This window comes from Phocoena phocoena, chromosome 20 (genome assembly GCF_963924675.1).
Source record: "Phocoena phocoena chromosome 20, mPhoPho1.1, whole genome shotgun sequence".
In the NCBI taxonomy this organism is placed as follows: domain Eukaryota; kingdom Metazoa; phylum Chordata; class Mammalia; order Artiodactyla; family Phocoenidae; genus Phocoena; species Phocoena phocoena.
Genome location: NC_089238.1, coordinates 9,147,014 through 9,165,130, shown reverse-complemented (window position 1 = coordinate 9,165,130; position 18,117 = coordinate 9,147,014). Strand labels below are relative to the sequence as shown.

General features: G+C 49.5%; 1 protein-coding gene across 1 annotated transcript in view; it reads left to right on the top strand.

Moving 5' to 3' along the window:
* HIF3A (hypoxia inducible factor 3 subunit alpha) overlaps positions 1-13,973 on the top strand; it is a 28,208-nt gene extending 14,235 nt beyond the window's left edge. The window contains exons 9-15 of the mRNA XM_065898257.1: positions 2,174-2,292; positions 3,260-3,450; positions 4,779-4,883; positions 8,354-8,625; positions 9,731-9,848; positions 11,438-11,519; positions 13,854-13,973. Of these exons, the coding sequence (XP_065754329.1) occupies positions 2,174-2,292; positions 3,260-3,450; positions 4,779-4,883; positions 8,354-8,625; positions 9,731-9,848; positions 11,438-11,519; positions 13,854-13,951 (985 nt within the window). The 3' untranslated portion in view covers positions 13,952-13,973. The remainder of the gene's footprint in view (positions 1-2,173; positions 2,293-3,259; positions 3,451-4,778; positions 4,884-8,353; positions 8,626-9,730; positions 9,849-11,437; positions 11,520-13,853) is intronic.
* Positions 13,974-18,117: the final 4,144 nt, after the last annotated feature.

The window sequence follows — 18,117 nt, the reverse complement described above, 5'->3', positions numbered from 1 at the left end:
CTCGTGGTCCAGTGGTTAGGACTCCAATGGTTAGGACTCTGCACTTTCACTGCTGAGGGCCCGGGTTTGATCCCAGGTCAGGAAAGTAAAATCCCTCAAGCCAGCCCCGTAGGAAAAAAAAAAAAAAAAAGTGTGACATGAGCCACATATGTTATTTTGAATTTTCTAATAGCCATTAAAAAAGTAAAAAGAGGGGGAAAGTGGGGGGTGAGGGGTGGGGGATGGGATGAATTGGGAGATTGGGATTGACATCTATACGCTAGTATGTATAAAATAGATAACCAATAAGAACCTGCTGTATAGCACAGGGAACTCTGCGTCACTTTGCCTTGCAGCCGAAACTAACACAACGTTGTGAAACAACTCTACCCGCCCCCCCAAAAACAGTAAAAAGAAACAGGTGAAATTAGTTTCAATAATACTTTATTAAATACAATAATATATCACATCAATAATACATTGTTAAATCAGTAATACATTATTAATTAATGTAATTAATAATACACTATTAAGTGTGTTATACATTGTAATACAGGTAGATGGGCGTGTATTCTAATACATCCAAAAATGTCATTTCAACATGTAATCAATATTAAAAATTATTAATGAGATATTTTAGATTCTTTTTCATACTCAATTTTTTCAATCTGGGGTATATTTTATACTGACAGTACACCTCAATTCCAACCAGCCATGTTTCAAGTGCTTCGTTAGTGGAAATATATATTTTGTAACTAGATAGATACATTTACCAACAAATAATATCTTTTATTGAAGGTCTGTCTTTTCCCCCTAGCATTTAAGCCCCATGAGAGCAGGGAGTTTTGTCTGTCTTGTGTGCTGCTGAATCTCCAGTGCCTAGAACAGTGTCTGGCACACAGTAGTTGCTCAATAAACAATGATGGCAAATACTTACATAGAGCTCACCCCGTGCCAGGCACGGTTCTATGCATTTGACATACACTAACTCATTTAGGCCTCACGACAACCTGGGGAGGAGGTACTATTATCACTCCCTCTTTACAGAAGAGGAAAATGAGGCCCAGAGAGGTCAGCCATATGCTCAAGGTCACACAGCTCATAAGTGGCAGAGCTGGAATTTGAACCCAGGCTGCTGGCTGCAGAGCCCTTGCTCTTAACCACTAAGTATTACTGGTTGTGTGGGAAATGTCTGTGGAATGAATGAACGCGTGCATTTCGTGTGGCATGTATGTATATGTGCGAGCCCAAGTGTATAGAGCATGCGTGCGTATCTGATGTATACACTTGGGTGTATATGGGAGTTCCTGTTTGTGCCTGTAAGTGCCGAGGGTGCATACATGTGTGACTGTGCGACCTTATGTTTTTCAAGAGGGGTGGGGTGGCTTTGGATCCAGCCTAAATTGGGATGTTTCCAGCTCAGAAGGGGTGGGTGAGGATGGGGAAGGGTCACAGCTTCTCAAAGAGCTGGTAGAAGGACCACCCACATTCTGACCTGGATAGTGTTCTGCAAATGAGATGCAAATGAAGGTCTGGTCCTCCACCCCAGACCCATTCTCCAGAAGCCAATTTGCAGAGAGAACATTTGAGTGGCTTCTTCAGCTACAGACTGGGGAGGGAGGGGGCGGCAGGAAGGCACGAGGGACATAAGGATGTATTTATAAATTCGTTCCCTTGAATGTGACAAATGCCTACGAATAGAAGCTTCATAAGTAAAATCTCTTATTCATAAAAATATATCCCCATAAATTCTTCCTATTTGGCAACATAAGAATATAGTAAGTGCATATTCCTCATCAATACATTTATAAGAATGTATTTATAAGTAAATATCTATAAAGAGAATATTCAGTTCTCATGCCTTTCACTCTCCCTGCTCTCTGCCCCTCATGGCCCCTCAGTCTCTCCTCTCTCTCTCTCTCCCCAGGCTGTGCTAAATGCCAACTCTTTTTTTCTGCCTTTCCTTCCACAGAGGGAGCTTGGGAAGACACACTTCACTTTCTTTTCAATGCTATTATAATAGAAAGCATTCAACAAAATTTAAATCTTTAAAACAAGTCAATGTGGCAAATTATTTTCTGCACATTGCCCACCAGCCCCCGGATGAGACTGCCCTCCTCTAACAGGACATCATATGTGGAGGCTGCCAAGCACCCTCCCTGACTCCCACTCCCCTTTCTGCCCTGTACCCCAGCCGGGTGGAAGAGACCGAAGTGGTGCTGTCCCTGGAGCAAACGGAGCGACACTCTCGCAGACACGTTCAGCGGGGCACCCCCTCTCAGAAGGATGCCCCTAATCCTGGTGACAGCCTTGGTATGGGGCAGGGCTGGGGCTGGGAGGGGTTGTGTCCCCAGGATGCTCGGAAGAAAGCCCAAGTGCCTTAATGCCACTCGCTTGGCCCTGTGTGACCTGCTACCCTCCCCTTCTTACTCTCTGAGCCACACCAGCCTCCTTAGTGCTCTGGGAACAAACCAAACTCTTTCATGCCTCAGGGCCTTTGCACATGTAGTTTCCTTCGCCCAGAATGCCCTTCTCTCTTCCCTCCTCCCTCTTCTCTGTCCCCAGGATGAGTGCTTCAGTCTTGTTGCTCTCTGCTCTGAATCCTGCTGTGGCTTCCAATCGCCCCCACTTTCCATTTGTTCCGTGCTCCCACTTCACTGTTCTTTGGCTTCCGGTAATCTTCCACGTCTGGCTCCTTTCTACCTCTTCCTTCTCCTCTGCTTAATACCCCACCCCCTCCAATCCTGGATGGATGAGCTTCCCTCCCTGTTTGTTCTTCAGGGCCTCACCGTCTCCAAACTGTTGCTGGCAACCCATGCTCCTGGGTGTGGTAATGAGGTCCCCCATCTCCTTTCCTTTTCTGGCTTAGAACTGGCTCAGGGCCACATCTTGACCTCCAGGGACCTTAGAATCTCCTTGGGGATCATGGGCCAGTCTTTTCTCCTAACGTGACAGCCCCCCAGGCTGAATGTTATTCTGTGCCACCGGAGAACTGGGTCAGTCACGTGCCATGGTCCAGACATGTCAATTTTAAATATTAAAACATTTCCCCACCATTGGGCAATTGCTACAGTCCCCAGCCTACTGTGTGCCCTCACCCCACGTTAGCCCCTCCAGGGCAACTGGAGGGACAGCAGAAGTTCTCCAGGACTCGGCAGCACTGTGAACGGGGTCTATGCTGATTACCTAGTCAGCTATGCTCCCGGGGGTTGGCAGAGGGCTCTGCCCCTCAGCCCTGGGTGACCCTCCTGTGTCCTCCCCATCTTGATGTGTCCTGCAGACACCTCTGGTCCCCGGATCCTAGCCTTCCTGCACCCCCCTGCCCTGAGTGAGGCCGCCCTGGCCGCTGACCCCCGTCGTTTCTGTAGCCCTGACCTCCGTCGCCTCCTGGCACCGATCCTGGATGGGACTTCAGTAGCCGCTACCCCCAGCGCACCCCCAGCCCCACGACGCCCCCGAAGTCCTCTTCCGGTAAGCAGTCCCCTCCACTTCAGCCCTCAGGGTCTAGGCTGATTTGGCCTTTGGCTTGAACCTTGCTATTCTCTGGGCCTCAGTTTCTCCATCTGTGTAGTGGAAAGGCTGGGATGAGATGGAGTCGGGGGTTCCTTCAAGACCTAGATTCCAAATTCTTCAACTGTTATCTGGACCAAAGCCTAGGATGTTTGGGACTGGCGTGGGTGACCCCCTCATTGCTTGTGACCAAGCATCCAGGTTTTCTGAGGTTTGAATTCAGAGTCCAGAATGTCTAATGTCTTAAACTGAGCAAGCTTGGATTCAAATCCTGACTCTGCCATTTATAGCTGTGTTACCCTGGACAAGTGGGGCCTCGGTTTCTTCACCTGTAAAATTCAGATAATAGCAAGTAGCCACCTCATTGGTTATTGTGAGGGTTCAACGAAATCATTCATGAGAAGCACTTAGAAAGGCTTCAAGAGACCATAACGGTTACTGTTTTCACTTAAGAGTCCAGATAGTCTGACCTTTCACTCAGGGGTCCATATTATCTGGTCTTGACTTTCCTTATTCCCACCTTTGTGACCGCCCCCCCCCCCAATATCTTCTCTCCACTGGAGAAATAGACTGTGACCTTTGACCTCACCCTTTATCCTTGGGAAGCTGGACCGGGCATTGTTTTCCTCCAGACTCCAAGACATTTAACCCCAGAGGGCTAGAATATCTTGGCCTCAGGCTTTGGTCTTTCGAACCTTTGATGTTTGCTCTGTAAATCTACACCCAGCGGGACTTCCCTGGTGGCGCAGTGGTTAAGAATCCACCTGCCAATGCAGGGGACGCTGGTTCGAGCCCTGGTCCAGGAAGATCCCACATGCCACAGAGCAGCTAAGCCTGTGCGCCACAACTACTGAGCCTGTGCTCTAGAGCCCGTGCACCACAACTACTGAGCCTGCGTGCCGCAACTACTGAAGCCCGCGTGCTTAGAGCCCGTGCTCCACAACAAGAGAAGCCACCACAGTGAGAAGCCCGCGCACCGCAATGAAGTGTGGCCCCCGATTGCCGCAACTAGAGAAAGCCTGCATGCAGCAATGAAGACCCAACATAGCCAAAAATAAATAAAATTAAATAAATAAATTTATATATAAAAAAAATTTATACCCAGGCACTCAGCCTTTTGAACACCCAGGTGCAGAAACTCACATTTGCTATTTGACCCCTTTGGTGTCCCAGCTGGCTGACATTTGACCCTCACTTCCACCCCTGAGGTCAAATGTTTAGACTGCCTTACTGCTTAATATCTCCCAGGCTCAAGATTTCCTTAAGTCTCTTATTCTCTCTCCCCACAGGCTGATCTCCCAGATGAACTACTTGTGGATGTGGAGAATGCACACAAACTCTTCGCCTCTGGGAAAGACCTTGAGGCAGTGGAGACAGATCTAGATATAGCTCAGGTAAGGGCTGGCACGGAAGGAACGGTCTTTACCTCTGGGTTCTGGGTGACATATCTAAGTTTTAGAGAAGGATGGTGGAATGGTTAAGGGGATGAGTGGATGGATGGATAGATGGGTCATTGACTTCACTAGGTGGATGATGGTAGAGAGATGGATGGGTAATGCTTAGGTATTTGGACGGATGGATGGATGGATGGACAGATGGATGGATGATGTATGTTTGGATGGGTAGCTGGATAGATAGACCGTTTGATGGATGATAGATGGATAATGTTTGGATGATTGATGGTCTGGAGAGATAAATGACAGTGGCATGGATGTATTAGCTATATATCACTGTGTAACAAATTACCCCAAAACTCAAATACCTTCAAACAAACATTTATGGGACTTCCCTGGCAGTCCAGTGGTTGAGACTTTGCCTTCCAATGCAGGGGGTGCAGGTTCAATCCCTGGTCGGGGAGCTAAGATCCCACATGCCTCGGGGCCAAAAAACCAAAACAGAAAACAGATGCAATATTGCTACATATTCAATAAAGACTTTAAAAATGGTCCACATTAAAAAAAAAACCCAAACATTTATTAGGTCACACAATTTCTGAGAATCAGGAATCTGGGAGCAGCTTAGCTGGATGGTTTATTCTGAGTCTGTCATGAGGCTGAAGTCAAGCTCTCAGTCAGGGCCATAGTCATCTGGGGCTACGGGATTCAATTCCAAACTCACACACGTGGTTGTTGGCAGGCCTCGGTGCCTCACTGGCTTTGGCTGCCTAAGCATCCTCACAGCATGGCAGCTGGCTTCCCCCAAGGCAAGTAATCCAAGAGACAGAGAGTGAACCTAAGACAGAAGATGTAGTCTTTTATAAGCTGATCTCAGAAGTGACACACCATCACTTCTGCTGTATTGTATTGGCCATACAGACCAACCCTGGCACAATGTGGAAGGCAGCCACAAACAAGTGGGAACACCAAAAGGCCAGGGTCATTGGGATTTATGTCTCTCCTTCACACACAACTCACTCACCCCCTCCCAAGTCCCCCAAAGTCTCTTCTCACTACAGCATCAACTTTAAGTCCAGAATCTCGTCACCTCAGTCAGGTCTGGGTGTGGCAAAGCACCTCAAATACAGTTCCTCTCAATCTGTTGGTCTGTGAACTAAAGAGACAAGTTGTCTGCCACCCACGTACCCAACATCCAGTGATGGGACAGGCATAGAATAACTGCCAAAAACACTCCTATTCAAAAAATAGGGGAAAGGAGAGCACACAGGTATCACTGGTCCACAGCAGTTTTGAAATCCAGTCGGGCAAATATCAAAAGTTCCTTGGTCAGAACCCATTCTGACTCAAAAACACCCCAGGAGTTTTTCTCCGTGGTTCTTGGCTCCACCCTCTGGGCTCTTGGCAATTCACTCTGAGTCATCCTTCCTTTCTCATAAAAAGGTAACATGTATTTGCAGCTGAGTGGTTTTTGTAACCTGCTTCCTGCTTTTAGAACTCTGATGGCCTGAAGGTCTCTTTTCATTTCGTAGCATCTCTGTCCCTTTCAGGCCAAGCTGGCAATGCTTCTGTTCATATAATTCTCTTTAAAGAAAAAAAAAAAACAACAAAAAACATTGTATGTCTTAAATGAATCTCTTTGGAGTTCACTCCATTAGACAAAAGCCATACCCACAAATCTCTGAGAGAAACCCTTCTCTACCTTGGGCTTCTGTTGAGATGGCTGAGTGACAGTGCCCTGAGGTTTAACAGAAGCCCTATTGTTTGATTGAGAAGACCTATGAGGCACATCCTTAAACCCTAGAGTACCTTTTGTCTGACTGAGGATATTCTAGGCACCACCTTTTGTCTTTCTGGGGTCTTAACAAGGAATTTTATAAACACACCCTGGGCTTAATCTTTAGACCATGCTTTCCTGAGAGTGCCCTTCTTTGCTCAGAAACCATTTCTTAATTTTAGCCTCACTTGCTATCTGGTTCCCAGAGTCAGCCAAACCCAAGGTGAGGGGCACAATCCTCCAGACCGTCAAGTCTGCCCAAGACTTCTGACGTCAGTCACAAGTTTGGGGGGCCCCAGGGCTACCCTCATTTCAGAGCAGCTGCCTGCAAATTCAGAGACTCTCATGGGCTTCCTCAGGTTTTATAATTTACTAGAACTAGTCATAAAACTAAGGAAAGCACTGTATTTATGATTGCAGTCTTATTATAGCAAAAGAATATTACAGCCAAAGGAAGAAATTCATAGGGTAGAATCTGGGACTGGGAAAGTCCCAAGTTCAAAGCTCTCAGGTCCCCAGGGATGGTATTACCCTCCTGTCATTGATGTGTGGAAACATGCATATGGAATACTGCCAGTCCCGGAAGCTCACCCCAGCTTTGGTCTCCAGAGTTTTTATTGTGGTTTCATTGTGCAGGCATGATCAGTTGAGTTATTGCCAATGTAGTTGAGTTCCATCTCCAGCTCCACCTTCCCCAGCACACACACACATTTTCCTTGGAGGTCAGGCTGATTTCATGGGGCCCAAAGCCCCAGCCCTCAAATCCCATGGTTGGCTTTTCTGGCATGGAGAGTCCCCATCCTCAGTTGTCTTGTCAGAATAAACTATCCGGTGTGGTCCAAGGGGTCCATCACGAGTAGCCAAGACACACCTATCACTTGGGAAATTCCAAGGGTTTAGATGTCACCTCCCAGGAGCCAGGACAAAGGCCAAACCTCTTTTTGGGTAAAATTCTTCACTGCACAGGGAGGTTGAGAATTTTCAAGCCCTTCAAGCCCCAGCTCCTTCCTGTTTAACATTTCTTCCTTTATCTTTTCTCTCCCTTTGCCTTTTACTCCAAGTAAGCAAGAAGAAATCAGGCAGCCCCTTCAACACTTTGGCTGGAAATCTCCTTAGCTGGATCACCCAGCTTACTAGTTACATTTTCTACTTTCAACAAAAATGCAGGTGACAGTGTTGCTAAACTTTCAGCCACTTCCCAGCAAAAATCTTTCCTCCAGCTTCGGATAACGTGTTCCTCACTTGCCTTCAAGCCCTCAGTGGCAGGCTCCTCATGGTTCAAATTTTGACTAATGCCTTGTTCAAGGCAATCTAGGCCTCCTCTAACGGGCCCTTCAAAGTCCTTGACCTGAGAGAGAGAGAGCACAGCAACAACGGAAGCCACAGTATCGTTACAACCTAATGTTGGAAGTCACACACCATCATCTCCTCAATATCCTATTGTTACCAGGTCAGCCCTAGTCACCATAGTAGGGGAATAACCTAGGGTGTGAATACCAAGAGGTGAGGACCCTTGGGGGCCATCTTGGCAACTGGCTACCACAGAGTCCTTCTACCCATTTTACAGATGAGGAAACTGAGGCTCAGACTCTTGACCTCAGGCACACAACTCAGAAGTGGTGGAGCTGGGACTCTAGCCCAGGTCCACCCAAGGCCAAGGCTCATGCTCTTAACTCCCTCCTGCCCTCCGCAGGACGTCGATGCTCTGGACTTGGAGATGCTGGCCCCCTACATCTCCATGGATGATGACTTCCAGCTCAACTCCAGTGAGCAGCTACCCAGGGCCTACCACAGACCTCCAGGGGCTGTCCCCCGGCCCCGTGCACGGAGCTTCCACGGCATGTCACCCCCAACCCCTGAGCCCTCCCTGCTGCCCCGCTGGGGGAGTGACCCCCGGCTGAGCTGTTCCAGCCCCTCCAGAGGGGACCCCTCAGCATCCTCCCCCATGGCTGGGGCTCGGAAGAGGTGAGCCACAGTAGAGGTGGGATATAAAGAAGTGTAGAGGGAATTCCCTGGCGGTCCAGTGGTTAGGGCTCCGCGCTTTGACTGCTGAGGGTGTGGGTTCAATCCCTGGTCGGGGAACTAAGATCCTGTAAGCAGTGGCATGGCAAAAAAAAAAAAAAAAAAAAGAAGTGTAGAGAAGGTCCCTGACCCCATCTTTCTCCTGCCTCCTACTTCAGCCTCATTCCTCATTATTCCTCCTACCCTGACCTCTGCTCCAGCCAGGCCCGCAGTGTCCCCAGCACATGTCATGTTTGTTTCAAACTTTATGTCTTTGCCTAGGCTGTACCTTCCTTCTGGAGTGCCCTCCACTGTTCTCATTGTTTATCCATATCCCACCAGTCAACCACGGCCCTCTCCTTTAGAATGTTTCTATCTGGCCTAGTAACAATTTTTGTCATAGTTCAGAGGACATTGCCACAGTGTCAGAGAAACTCTCTAGAACTAAGCTCCCTAACACCTTTGGATATCTGTTGAAAGCCATGGACCCTTCCCAAGAAGATTTACACGCACATATAGACACATGATCTCGCGTATAATTTCAGAGGATCCATGTCCCCCTTCCAAAGATGTTGCACTACTAATACTCAAGTTTTTGCTCTCCAAATTGTAGGCATGTGCCCATTTAGTCTCCAGGGTGGTCTCGTTACTATCCTTATAAGGCTTTCATGGATACATCTCACTATTTTCCAAGGCTTTCAGTTTGGAGCTGGATATACAGTGGGTGCCTAATAAAGATTTGTGAAGTGAGAGAGGGAGGAAATTAGTGAATATAGTAGTTGGATGGATGGATGAGTGGGTGGCTGAGTGGGTGGATAGATAGGCGGACGAATGGAAGGATAGACGGATGGTAGTTGTATAGGTGGGTGGGTGGGTGGGTGATGGATCACTGGATACATGAATGAGAAGATGGATTGGCAGATGGATGAATGGATGGATTGGTGGGTGTATGAGTAAAGGAATAAATAGGTGCTTGGGGGAGTGAATGAACGCTCATCACCTGCTCACACTGGTGCCCACACCTGCCTAGGTTTGCTGGGTTCTGAGATTCTTGCCTGTCTTCCTCCAGGGCCCTGGCCCAGAGCGCAGAGGACGAGGCAGAGGGGGTGGAGCTGCTGGGAGTGAGACCCCCCAAACGGCCCCCCAGCCCAGAACCCGAAAACTTCCTGCTGCCTCCCCTCAGCCTGGTACGTGTGGGGATTCGTGGGATTCTCTGGCCCTCACAACCCAGCAGGCTTAAACCTAGTTTTTATAGATGGAAAAACAAGAGAGGCAGGGCCTGGCTGAAGGTCAAATGGACGGTCAGCCATCCAGCTAGGGCTAGGACCTTGATCTGCTGGTTCAGGCAACAGGTATGGAAGGGCTTTGCAAATAGACGTAAGTTGGTGGTAGGTGCTAAGAAGAAAAAATAAGCAGGGTAAGAGGAGAAATGACAAGGGTGAATATCTCTAGGAATCTTCTCTGCTCCCACGCAACACTCCCTCCCAAACCTAGCACAGGTCTTGGCCTTGGATTATTAGTGTAGCTTTAAGAGTACAGACACTAGAGTCAGACTGACTTGGGCTCGAGTCCCAGGTCCGTCACTCAGTAACTGTGAGACCTTGGGTGGGTGACGTCACCACTCTCAGCCTCGGTCTCCTCATCTGGGAAGTAGCAGACGGTTGCATTTCATAGGACTGGCGTGAGACGTAATGAAATCAGGCCCTTAGCTGCTCCTTAGTGGGCTGTTGATAAATGGGCGTATAAACACCAACCGAACAAGAGCAGCACCTCGGGCTCCTCACTCTCAACAGGGCTGGTTTTTTTGTTTGTTTGTTTGTTTTTTTGTGGTACGCGGGCCTCTCACTGCTCTGGCCTCTCCCGTTGTGGAGCACAGGCTCCGGACGCGCAGGCTCAGAGGCCACGGCTCACGGGCCCAGCCGCTCCGCGGCATGTGGGATCTTCCCGGACCGGGGCACGAACCCGCGTCCCCTGCATCGGCGGGCGGGCCCTCCACCACGGCGCCACCAGGGAAGCCCTGAACAGGGCTGTTGGAACGTGCGAGTGTGGTTGATAGTATCAACAGCTCTTATTTATTGAGCGCCCACCATGTGCTGGACGCTGACTGAACCAAGTGCCTTGCATGATTATTCAGTCCCTACAGCCACTCTTGAAATATTATTATTCACATTTACACACAAGAGGTTAAGCAACTGTATCAGTCAGAGACTGGACAGGAAACAGAACATGTTCAAATGGGGTGTTGAGGAGAATTTAGTAACAGGACTGTTGGCAAAGGTGTAGACATCACCCTGGGGCTAGCAACACCATCCCTAGCCTGAAGGCACAGGGCAGAGGGGTGGTCACTGGATCCTGGAGAGAGTAGGGTCCACCTTGTAAGAGCTGAAACCTTCCATGGAGGGACACAGCCAACCCAAGATGACCCAGCAGGGAAGCAGCTAGAAGATCAAATACCCCTTGTCTTCCTCCTCCCACCTGCTGGTATCTCCCATCATGTGAACCTCAAAGGAACACACCGAGCAAGGTTGCACGTTGATGGAGTCCACACACACAGGTCAGCCTGCTGGGGCACTGAAGAAGGGGAGAACAAGGCTCTGGAGGGACCCACAGAGGACGTCTGGGACAGTGACTCACCCTAATTCACACAGCCAATAAGCAGCCACTGAACACCACAGTGCCCGTAACCACTGCCCCATCCTGCCTCCTTGGATATGATGATGGCGGTGATGACGGCGATGATTATGATGATGATGGCGGCTTTGTCTGTGTCCCCTAGAGTTTCCTTCTGACAGGAGGACCAGCCCCAGGGAGCCAGCAGGATCCCAGCACCCACCTCCTAGAACTGAATGAGCCCCTGGGTGAGTAGCAACCTGGGTAGACAGAGAGGCTCTGGGTCCCCATCTCCTGTGGGAGGTGCCTTAGATGGCTGAGAGAGGGTGGGATGATTCTGAGGCTGGTGGGGGGTCTGTCTGTGCCTGGACATGACCTTAGTGGAAACAGGCAGCCCCTCCCTCTTCTCAGGGACACTGTGGGAGGAAAGAGAGGCCCTGAGGGAGGCAGGGGCTGGCCAAAGCTGTCCCTTGAGGTGGAAGCTGAGCCCGGGCCTGAGTCTAGGTCTCCCGAAGCCTGTGTTTGATTGTCCCTTGGTCATTCCCAGCTGTGTGGCTTTGGGAGATAGTTTCTGCTTCTGGAGTCTCGGTTTCCCCCTCCTTGTCAGTGGGGGCCTATTTTCTGTAAGGAAAAACCCCAACGAACTTTTTGGCCCACCCAATATAAGAGTTCATACTTTAAGGAGACGTTTTGAGGACTTGTGGATATGCTGCCCAGGAAGAGCTTAGCACGAGACCTGTTTCACAATAAATGTTCAAGAAATGTCGCCCTTAAGGTGATGCTGGTCCCAGACCACCCCACCCCCACAACCCTGCAGAGTATGAGACAAGCTGCTTTGTCTGTGTTGCTCTCATCATCTTCCAGCACAACTATGAATAGCCATAGCTCCACCTGAAACCTGCAGGCACTGGCCATGAGGGAGCTTTCCAAAGCACAAATCTGACCCTGGCCTTCCTCTGCTCAAAGCTCTTCTATGCCTCCCTAGCGCCCTTCAGAGAAAGATCAAGCCCCTCATCTTGGACTCCAGTCTCTGCGGGGTCTGACTGTTGCCTCGTCTCAGACTGCACTCTGCTTCACATCCTCCGTTTCAGCCACAGTCACTATCCTTTAATTCATTCTTTCCTTCATGTGTGTAACAAATATTCACTAAACACACAGTAAGTGCCAGGCACTGTCCTAAGAGCTGAAGACAAAACTGGGAACAAAACACACGGAAACCCCTGCCCTCACAGAGCTGACATGCTAGTGAGGGAGACAGTCCAGAACAAAGAAACAAATGCAATAAAGAGTACACGTGATGAAAAATAGTGCTACTTGGGAAAATAATGTGTGCAGAGGAAAAAGGAGTTCTGTGGCGGGGGGATTTCCATTTTAAACAGTATGATTAGGGGTGGTCTCATTGAGAAGGTGCCATTTGAACAAAGACCTTAAGGAGGTGAGGGAGTGAGTTGTGACAATTTCTGGGGGAAGAGCATCCCAGGCAGAGGGAACAGCAAATGCAAAGGTCCTGAGGTGGGAGTGTATCTGTCTTCTATGGGGAAAAATCAGGCCAGTGTGGCTAAAGCACAGAGAAGAGAGGAGAGAAGCAGATTCCACAGGGCCACGGTGGGGCATTGTGAGGACTTTGAAGTCATCTTGCTTGAGGAGGCTGCCTCAGGGCCTTTGCATATGCTGATCCCTCTGCCTGGAATGCTTTTCCCTCCGTTCTTTGTCTAATTACCACATCCTTTAGATCTCAGATCAAATACGACTCTTCCCACAGAGCCTTCCCTCATTTCCCAAGCTATGGTTTGAAACACTCATCACAGTCCACGTTCACATAGGAGTTCGTAACATTATTTGATTACTGTCTGTCTGCTCCTCACAGGGCAGGGGCCTGGCCTGTCTTGGTCATCGTGCTTCACCGTGTGTGCAAGGCTGGGCACAGAGCAGGGCCTCAGTACATATTTGTAATTGAAGAGCTAACGTTTATCTAGAGCTCATTCTGTGCCAAGCTTTGTGCTCAGTCTGTTATGTACATGATCCAATTGACGTCCCTCACTGGAATGTCAGCCCCACGAGGGCAGGAAGTTTCATTTATCCTGTTCACTACTGTGTCTCCAGTGCCTGGCACACAGTAGGTGCTCAACAAATATTTTTTGAATGAGTGAATTCTCATGAGTGAAGTAGGTCTAAGTATCCCTGTTTCCCAGATGACCACAGCTCACTGGGCGCTGTTCAAAGCCCTTTACATGGATTCACTCATTTACTCCTCACTGACAGCCCTGTGGGAGGCAGGGGAGGTATTGTTGTTAGCCCATTTTACAGATGAGGTAACTGAGGCACACAGAGGTAAAGTCACCTGTCCCAGTTCATACAGCAAGTAAATAGCAGAGCCTGGATTCAAACTCAGGTGGCATCTGGCTCCAGGCTTCTTAACATCAGGACGCCTGAGATTCAGAGAACAGCTCTTGCCCAAGATTTCACTCCTATTTGAATCCGGGCATGCCTGCCTCACCAGCGATGCTCTTAACTGTCTGAAGACGGGTTTGGGTGGTTGGGTGGTAACTCCCCACTGGTTTACCTTCCATCTTCCCCCACAGGCCTGGGCCCCTCCCTGCTCTCTCTCTACCCGGAGGAGGACACCGCCCAGCCCAGGAGCCACTTTCAGCCAGCGGCAGGCTTGGCCCAGGCCAACTGAGCCAGGTCCTCTTCCCACCTCCCTTCTCCCCCCACAAGAAAGGACGTCAATCATACTCCAAGCCGGCAGCCAATGCACAGGATGGAGGTGCCGGGAGAGGGGCTCCCTCTCTCCTCTCGGTGACCCCCGCCCGCCTCAGGCCTACCTCAGTCCCCACCCCTCTGCCCCACCCCCACTGTCTGGGGGTGCTCCGGGGTGGTCTCAGCTCAGTGACCTCTGGGAGGGGGTCCCTGGCCCCCTCCTGCTTCTCTCAGGACTTCCCTTGGGGTTCTCAGTACCGGTTACCTCATCCTTTTCTCCAATTCTCTTGGCTTTATTTTCGGTAATTAGGGGTGGGGGAGTTTGGGGCTCAGGTCTGCATTTCTGGGCTTGGGGGAGTATTGATAACCAGAAGCACCTTGTTTTCCATCCATCTTTCTTTCATTCTTATTTTTATTTTTGTTGCTTTCATGATATGTCTTTCATCGCTATGAACTGCCTGGGGTCCACAAGAATGTGGGACTCTGATCTTCCCACCAACTCAGGTGTCAATGGGGACGGGAGGCCTCTGGGCCAGACCTCACCCCCGGCGACTCCTGATTGAGCCCTTAGCCTCCCAAGCGGCCATCCAGTTCTGCCCACCCCTCCGCTCTGGACTTCTGCTGGCCCCTGCCTGACCTGGACCCCGACTCCATAGGTGGTCTTCCTATCCCAGGTGTAGCTTCCGACCTCTGCTTCCAGACCATGCCACCTCCAACCCTCTGTGGTTCTAGACCACACAGCTTTCGACCTACTCTGGTTCTAGACTGTGCCACTCCCAACGTGGTCTGGTTTAGACCTTGCATCCTCCAAACGGCAGTGATTCCGGATCTCACCGTCCTCAGCTTTTTCTCCTTCTGGACCTCACAATCTCCAACTCTATCTTTCTACTTCACGCTCTCCAAAGTTGCCTGGTTCTAGGCCTCACAACTCCCTCAGGCCTAGGACCACCAGAACCCTCTGGTTCTAGAGCCCACTCTCCGCCTTCCTCTGGTTCTAGAGCCCACTCTCCGCCTTCCTCTGGTTCTAGAGCCCACTCTCCGCCTTCCTCTGGTTCTAGAGCCCACTCTCCGCCTTCCTCTGGTTCTAGAGCCCACTCTCCGCCTTCCTCTGGTTCTAGAGCCCACTCTCCGCCTTCCTCTGGTTCTAGAGCCCACTCTCCGCCTTCCTCTGGTTCTAGAGCCCACTCTCCGCCTTCCTCTGGTTCTAGAGCTCTCCCCACAGGTCTCCCTTGTTCTCAAAGGCGCATGCTCCCACTCCTGCTGATTCTAGCTCTTACAACCAGATTTCTTCTGATTTTGGAACCCCACATCCCCAAGCTTGGGATTGGTTCTAGTCTTCCTGATCTGTAATGCATTTCGTTCCAGATCTAGACTTTGTGATGTCTCAGTCATTTTGATTCATGATGCCCAGCTCATCCCTTTTCAACTCTACACTCGAGACTTGCTTCTCCCATCAAAAAGAAGTAAAATGGGTTTCATGTCTTGACCTTATGGGTTTCGTGTCTGGACCTTTCAGAACCAGACACAATGTTCCAGTTCTCTTTTGCTCTCGACCTCATCATCGCTACCACTGACTGGTCCTGGACTATACAACCTTTACACTTTGCAATTTCCAGGGCCCTCTGATTTCAGATCTGATGATCTCCCTTTCTTCTGGTTCTAGTAATGGGCTTCAAATGTCTTCTGATTCCAGACCTCGTCCTACAAATTTCCTTGGTTCTAGACCTCACAATCTCCAATTGCCCCTCATTCCACATCTTATGACTCCAAACTACCATGTATCTAGAACTCAGCCTTCAAACATCTTCTGATTACAGACCTTGCCTTATAAATTTTTCTGGTTCTAGACCTTACAGCTTTAAATTCCTGATTCTAGACCTTACAACTCCCAAATCCCTCTGGTCCTAGAACTTGGTCTTCAGACTTTTTCAAATTCTAGTCCTTACTCTGTATCTCTGGTTCTAGACCTCACAGCGTCCAAGTGCCTCTGATTTCAGATCCAAATTCTTCTGGCTCTAGAACTCAGCCTCCAAAGGCTTCTGATTTTAGAATCTGGACCTTGCCCTGTAGATTCCTCTAGTTCTGAATCGTAAGACCTCTGACTCCCTCACTCCAGACCCCACCCTCCTAACTCTATTCTGGGCTTCCCGCCCAACTCAACTTGCTCTGATTACTACTCTCTGCCTTCAGTCTTCCCATCCCGGATCCCTACCCTCCAGGTCCTTGAGCTAATGGACTTCATGCTCAAGCCTCTCCATTCTCAGTCTCATATCCCTAAAAGTTCTCTGTCCTAGAACCCCCTCCCTCCCCACCTCAGCCCTCAGATACGTACTTACTATTACTTAACCCCAGGTATCTGGGGAACCTGGGGCTCCCTCATAATCCAGGTGACTTCCCCAGCCGCACAGGCACACGCACAGCCCTATCTGCATATCATGGGGTGGGGAGAGAGGCCAGGACTCCTCAGTACTCCACCACCACCTATGTGTCCCCGTCCCCTTCCCCCAACCTTCTTTCGACGATGGTGCTATTCTCGGTCTCCCACAGGAAAAGGCCTCCCTGTCTCAACCCAATTCACCCCCTTTATGGAAGGCACTTCTCACTGTTTTGTCAAGGGATGGCCTGTCCAGATCGGTGCTATGAGGGGAAGGGTCTGACCCCTCTCTCTCTCAGCGGGTGACCTAGGCCCTCTATGGAGGGAACTGTGTGGGCTGGGGGAGGGGAAGGGACTGGACCAGCCATGCTGGCTCTGAAACCCACTGATCTCTAAACCCCCATAAAGATCTCACCTTGGTAGGCACCAGAGCTCTGTGTGTTGACTCATCTGTGGGGTCGCTTCAGGGGTTGGGGGTGCACCGGCTGACTGGGTGTCCATGTCACTTTGTGATATAGGTCTATGTAACGTTGTGTGTCTGGTGATGTTTTCATTCTGTGTGGGTCATTGTGACATAATTCTGTGAACCTGTGTGTGGGGAGGGTTGTAATTCCTCCTACATGTGTTACTGTCTGGGTGAAATGGTTCAGCCTTATGTGTGTTCCTCATTACTGTGGATTTCTGTGTTCCTGAGTGTAGGAGGCATTGCGATTTTTTTTTTTGTACCTGTGTGTTGTCTGTGTGGTGGTGTGATTCTAGATGCACGTATGGGACTGTGTGACAGGATAATTCTGTGTATTGTCTCTGTGACATGATTCTCTGTACTTGAGTGTGTGTGTGTGTGCGTGCACACGTGCCAAAGAGAGGTTTTGTGTCTACAGCTTCCTGTGTGGACGGGTGTGCCTGTTCTGTCTTGTCACCCTCATAACCCCTCTCCTGTGTTCCACAAAGTAATCTTTTCAAAGGAAGAAAACCACTTTTAGGGACTCCCTGGTGGTCCAGTGATTAGGACTTGGCACTTTCACTGCCATTGCCCGGGTTCAATCCCTGCTTGGGGTGAACTAAGATCCCGCAAGCCACACGGTGTGGCAATAAATAAATAAATAAATAAATAAATAAATAAATAAAAATTTAAAAAAAGAAAGCCACTTTTAAGCCTTCGCACTGGCTGTTCCCTCTGCCTTAAATGCCTTTCTCTCTTCTCCCCTCTCTTCACCTGATAATCTCCTACTTATACATTAGATCTCGGTTCAGACATCCCCTCCTCCAAGAAGTCTTCCCTGCCTACCTCAGCTGGGTGAGGTCCTCCCACAACCTCCTGAGAGCTGCCCGCCCCCCCCCCCCCATCAGCTCTAGGTACTCTGTCCCGCTTTGAGTACTTCGGAGTGGATATAAAAAGTACTTACACTGTGTCAGGCCCTCTGTCACTTTACTTACGTGATCTTATCAAACTCTCCTCTAATCCTATACAATAGGCAGTTATTATCCCCATTTTGCAGTGAATGAAACTGAGGTTCAAAGAGGATGATCACTTGCCCGAGGTCACACAGCAGGGAAGGGCTGTGCTGGACTCGAATCCAGGATCCAGGATTCAAATCCATTATGGCATTCTTCCCACACACACCAGAAAAAAAAAAAAAAAAAAAAATCTAACCCACAGCGTAGGCTCTGGAGGAACCTAGAGTAGGAATTAAGAGCACAGGAGTTAGGTGGGACAGGTTCAAGTTCTGGCTCTGCCACTTTCTTATTGTATGACCTTGGGCAAATACGTT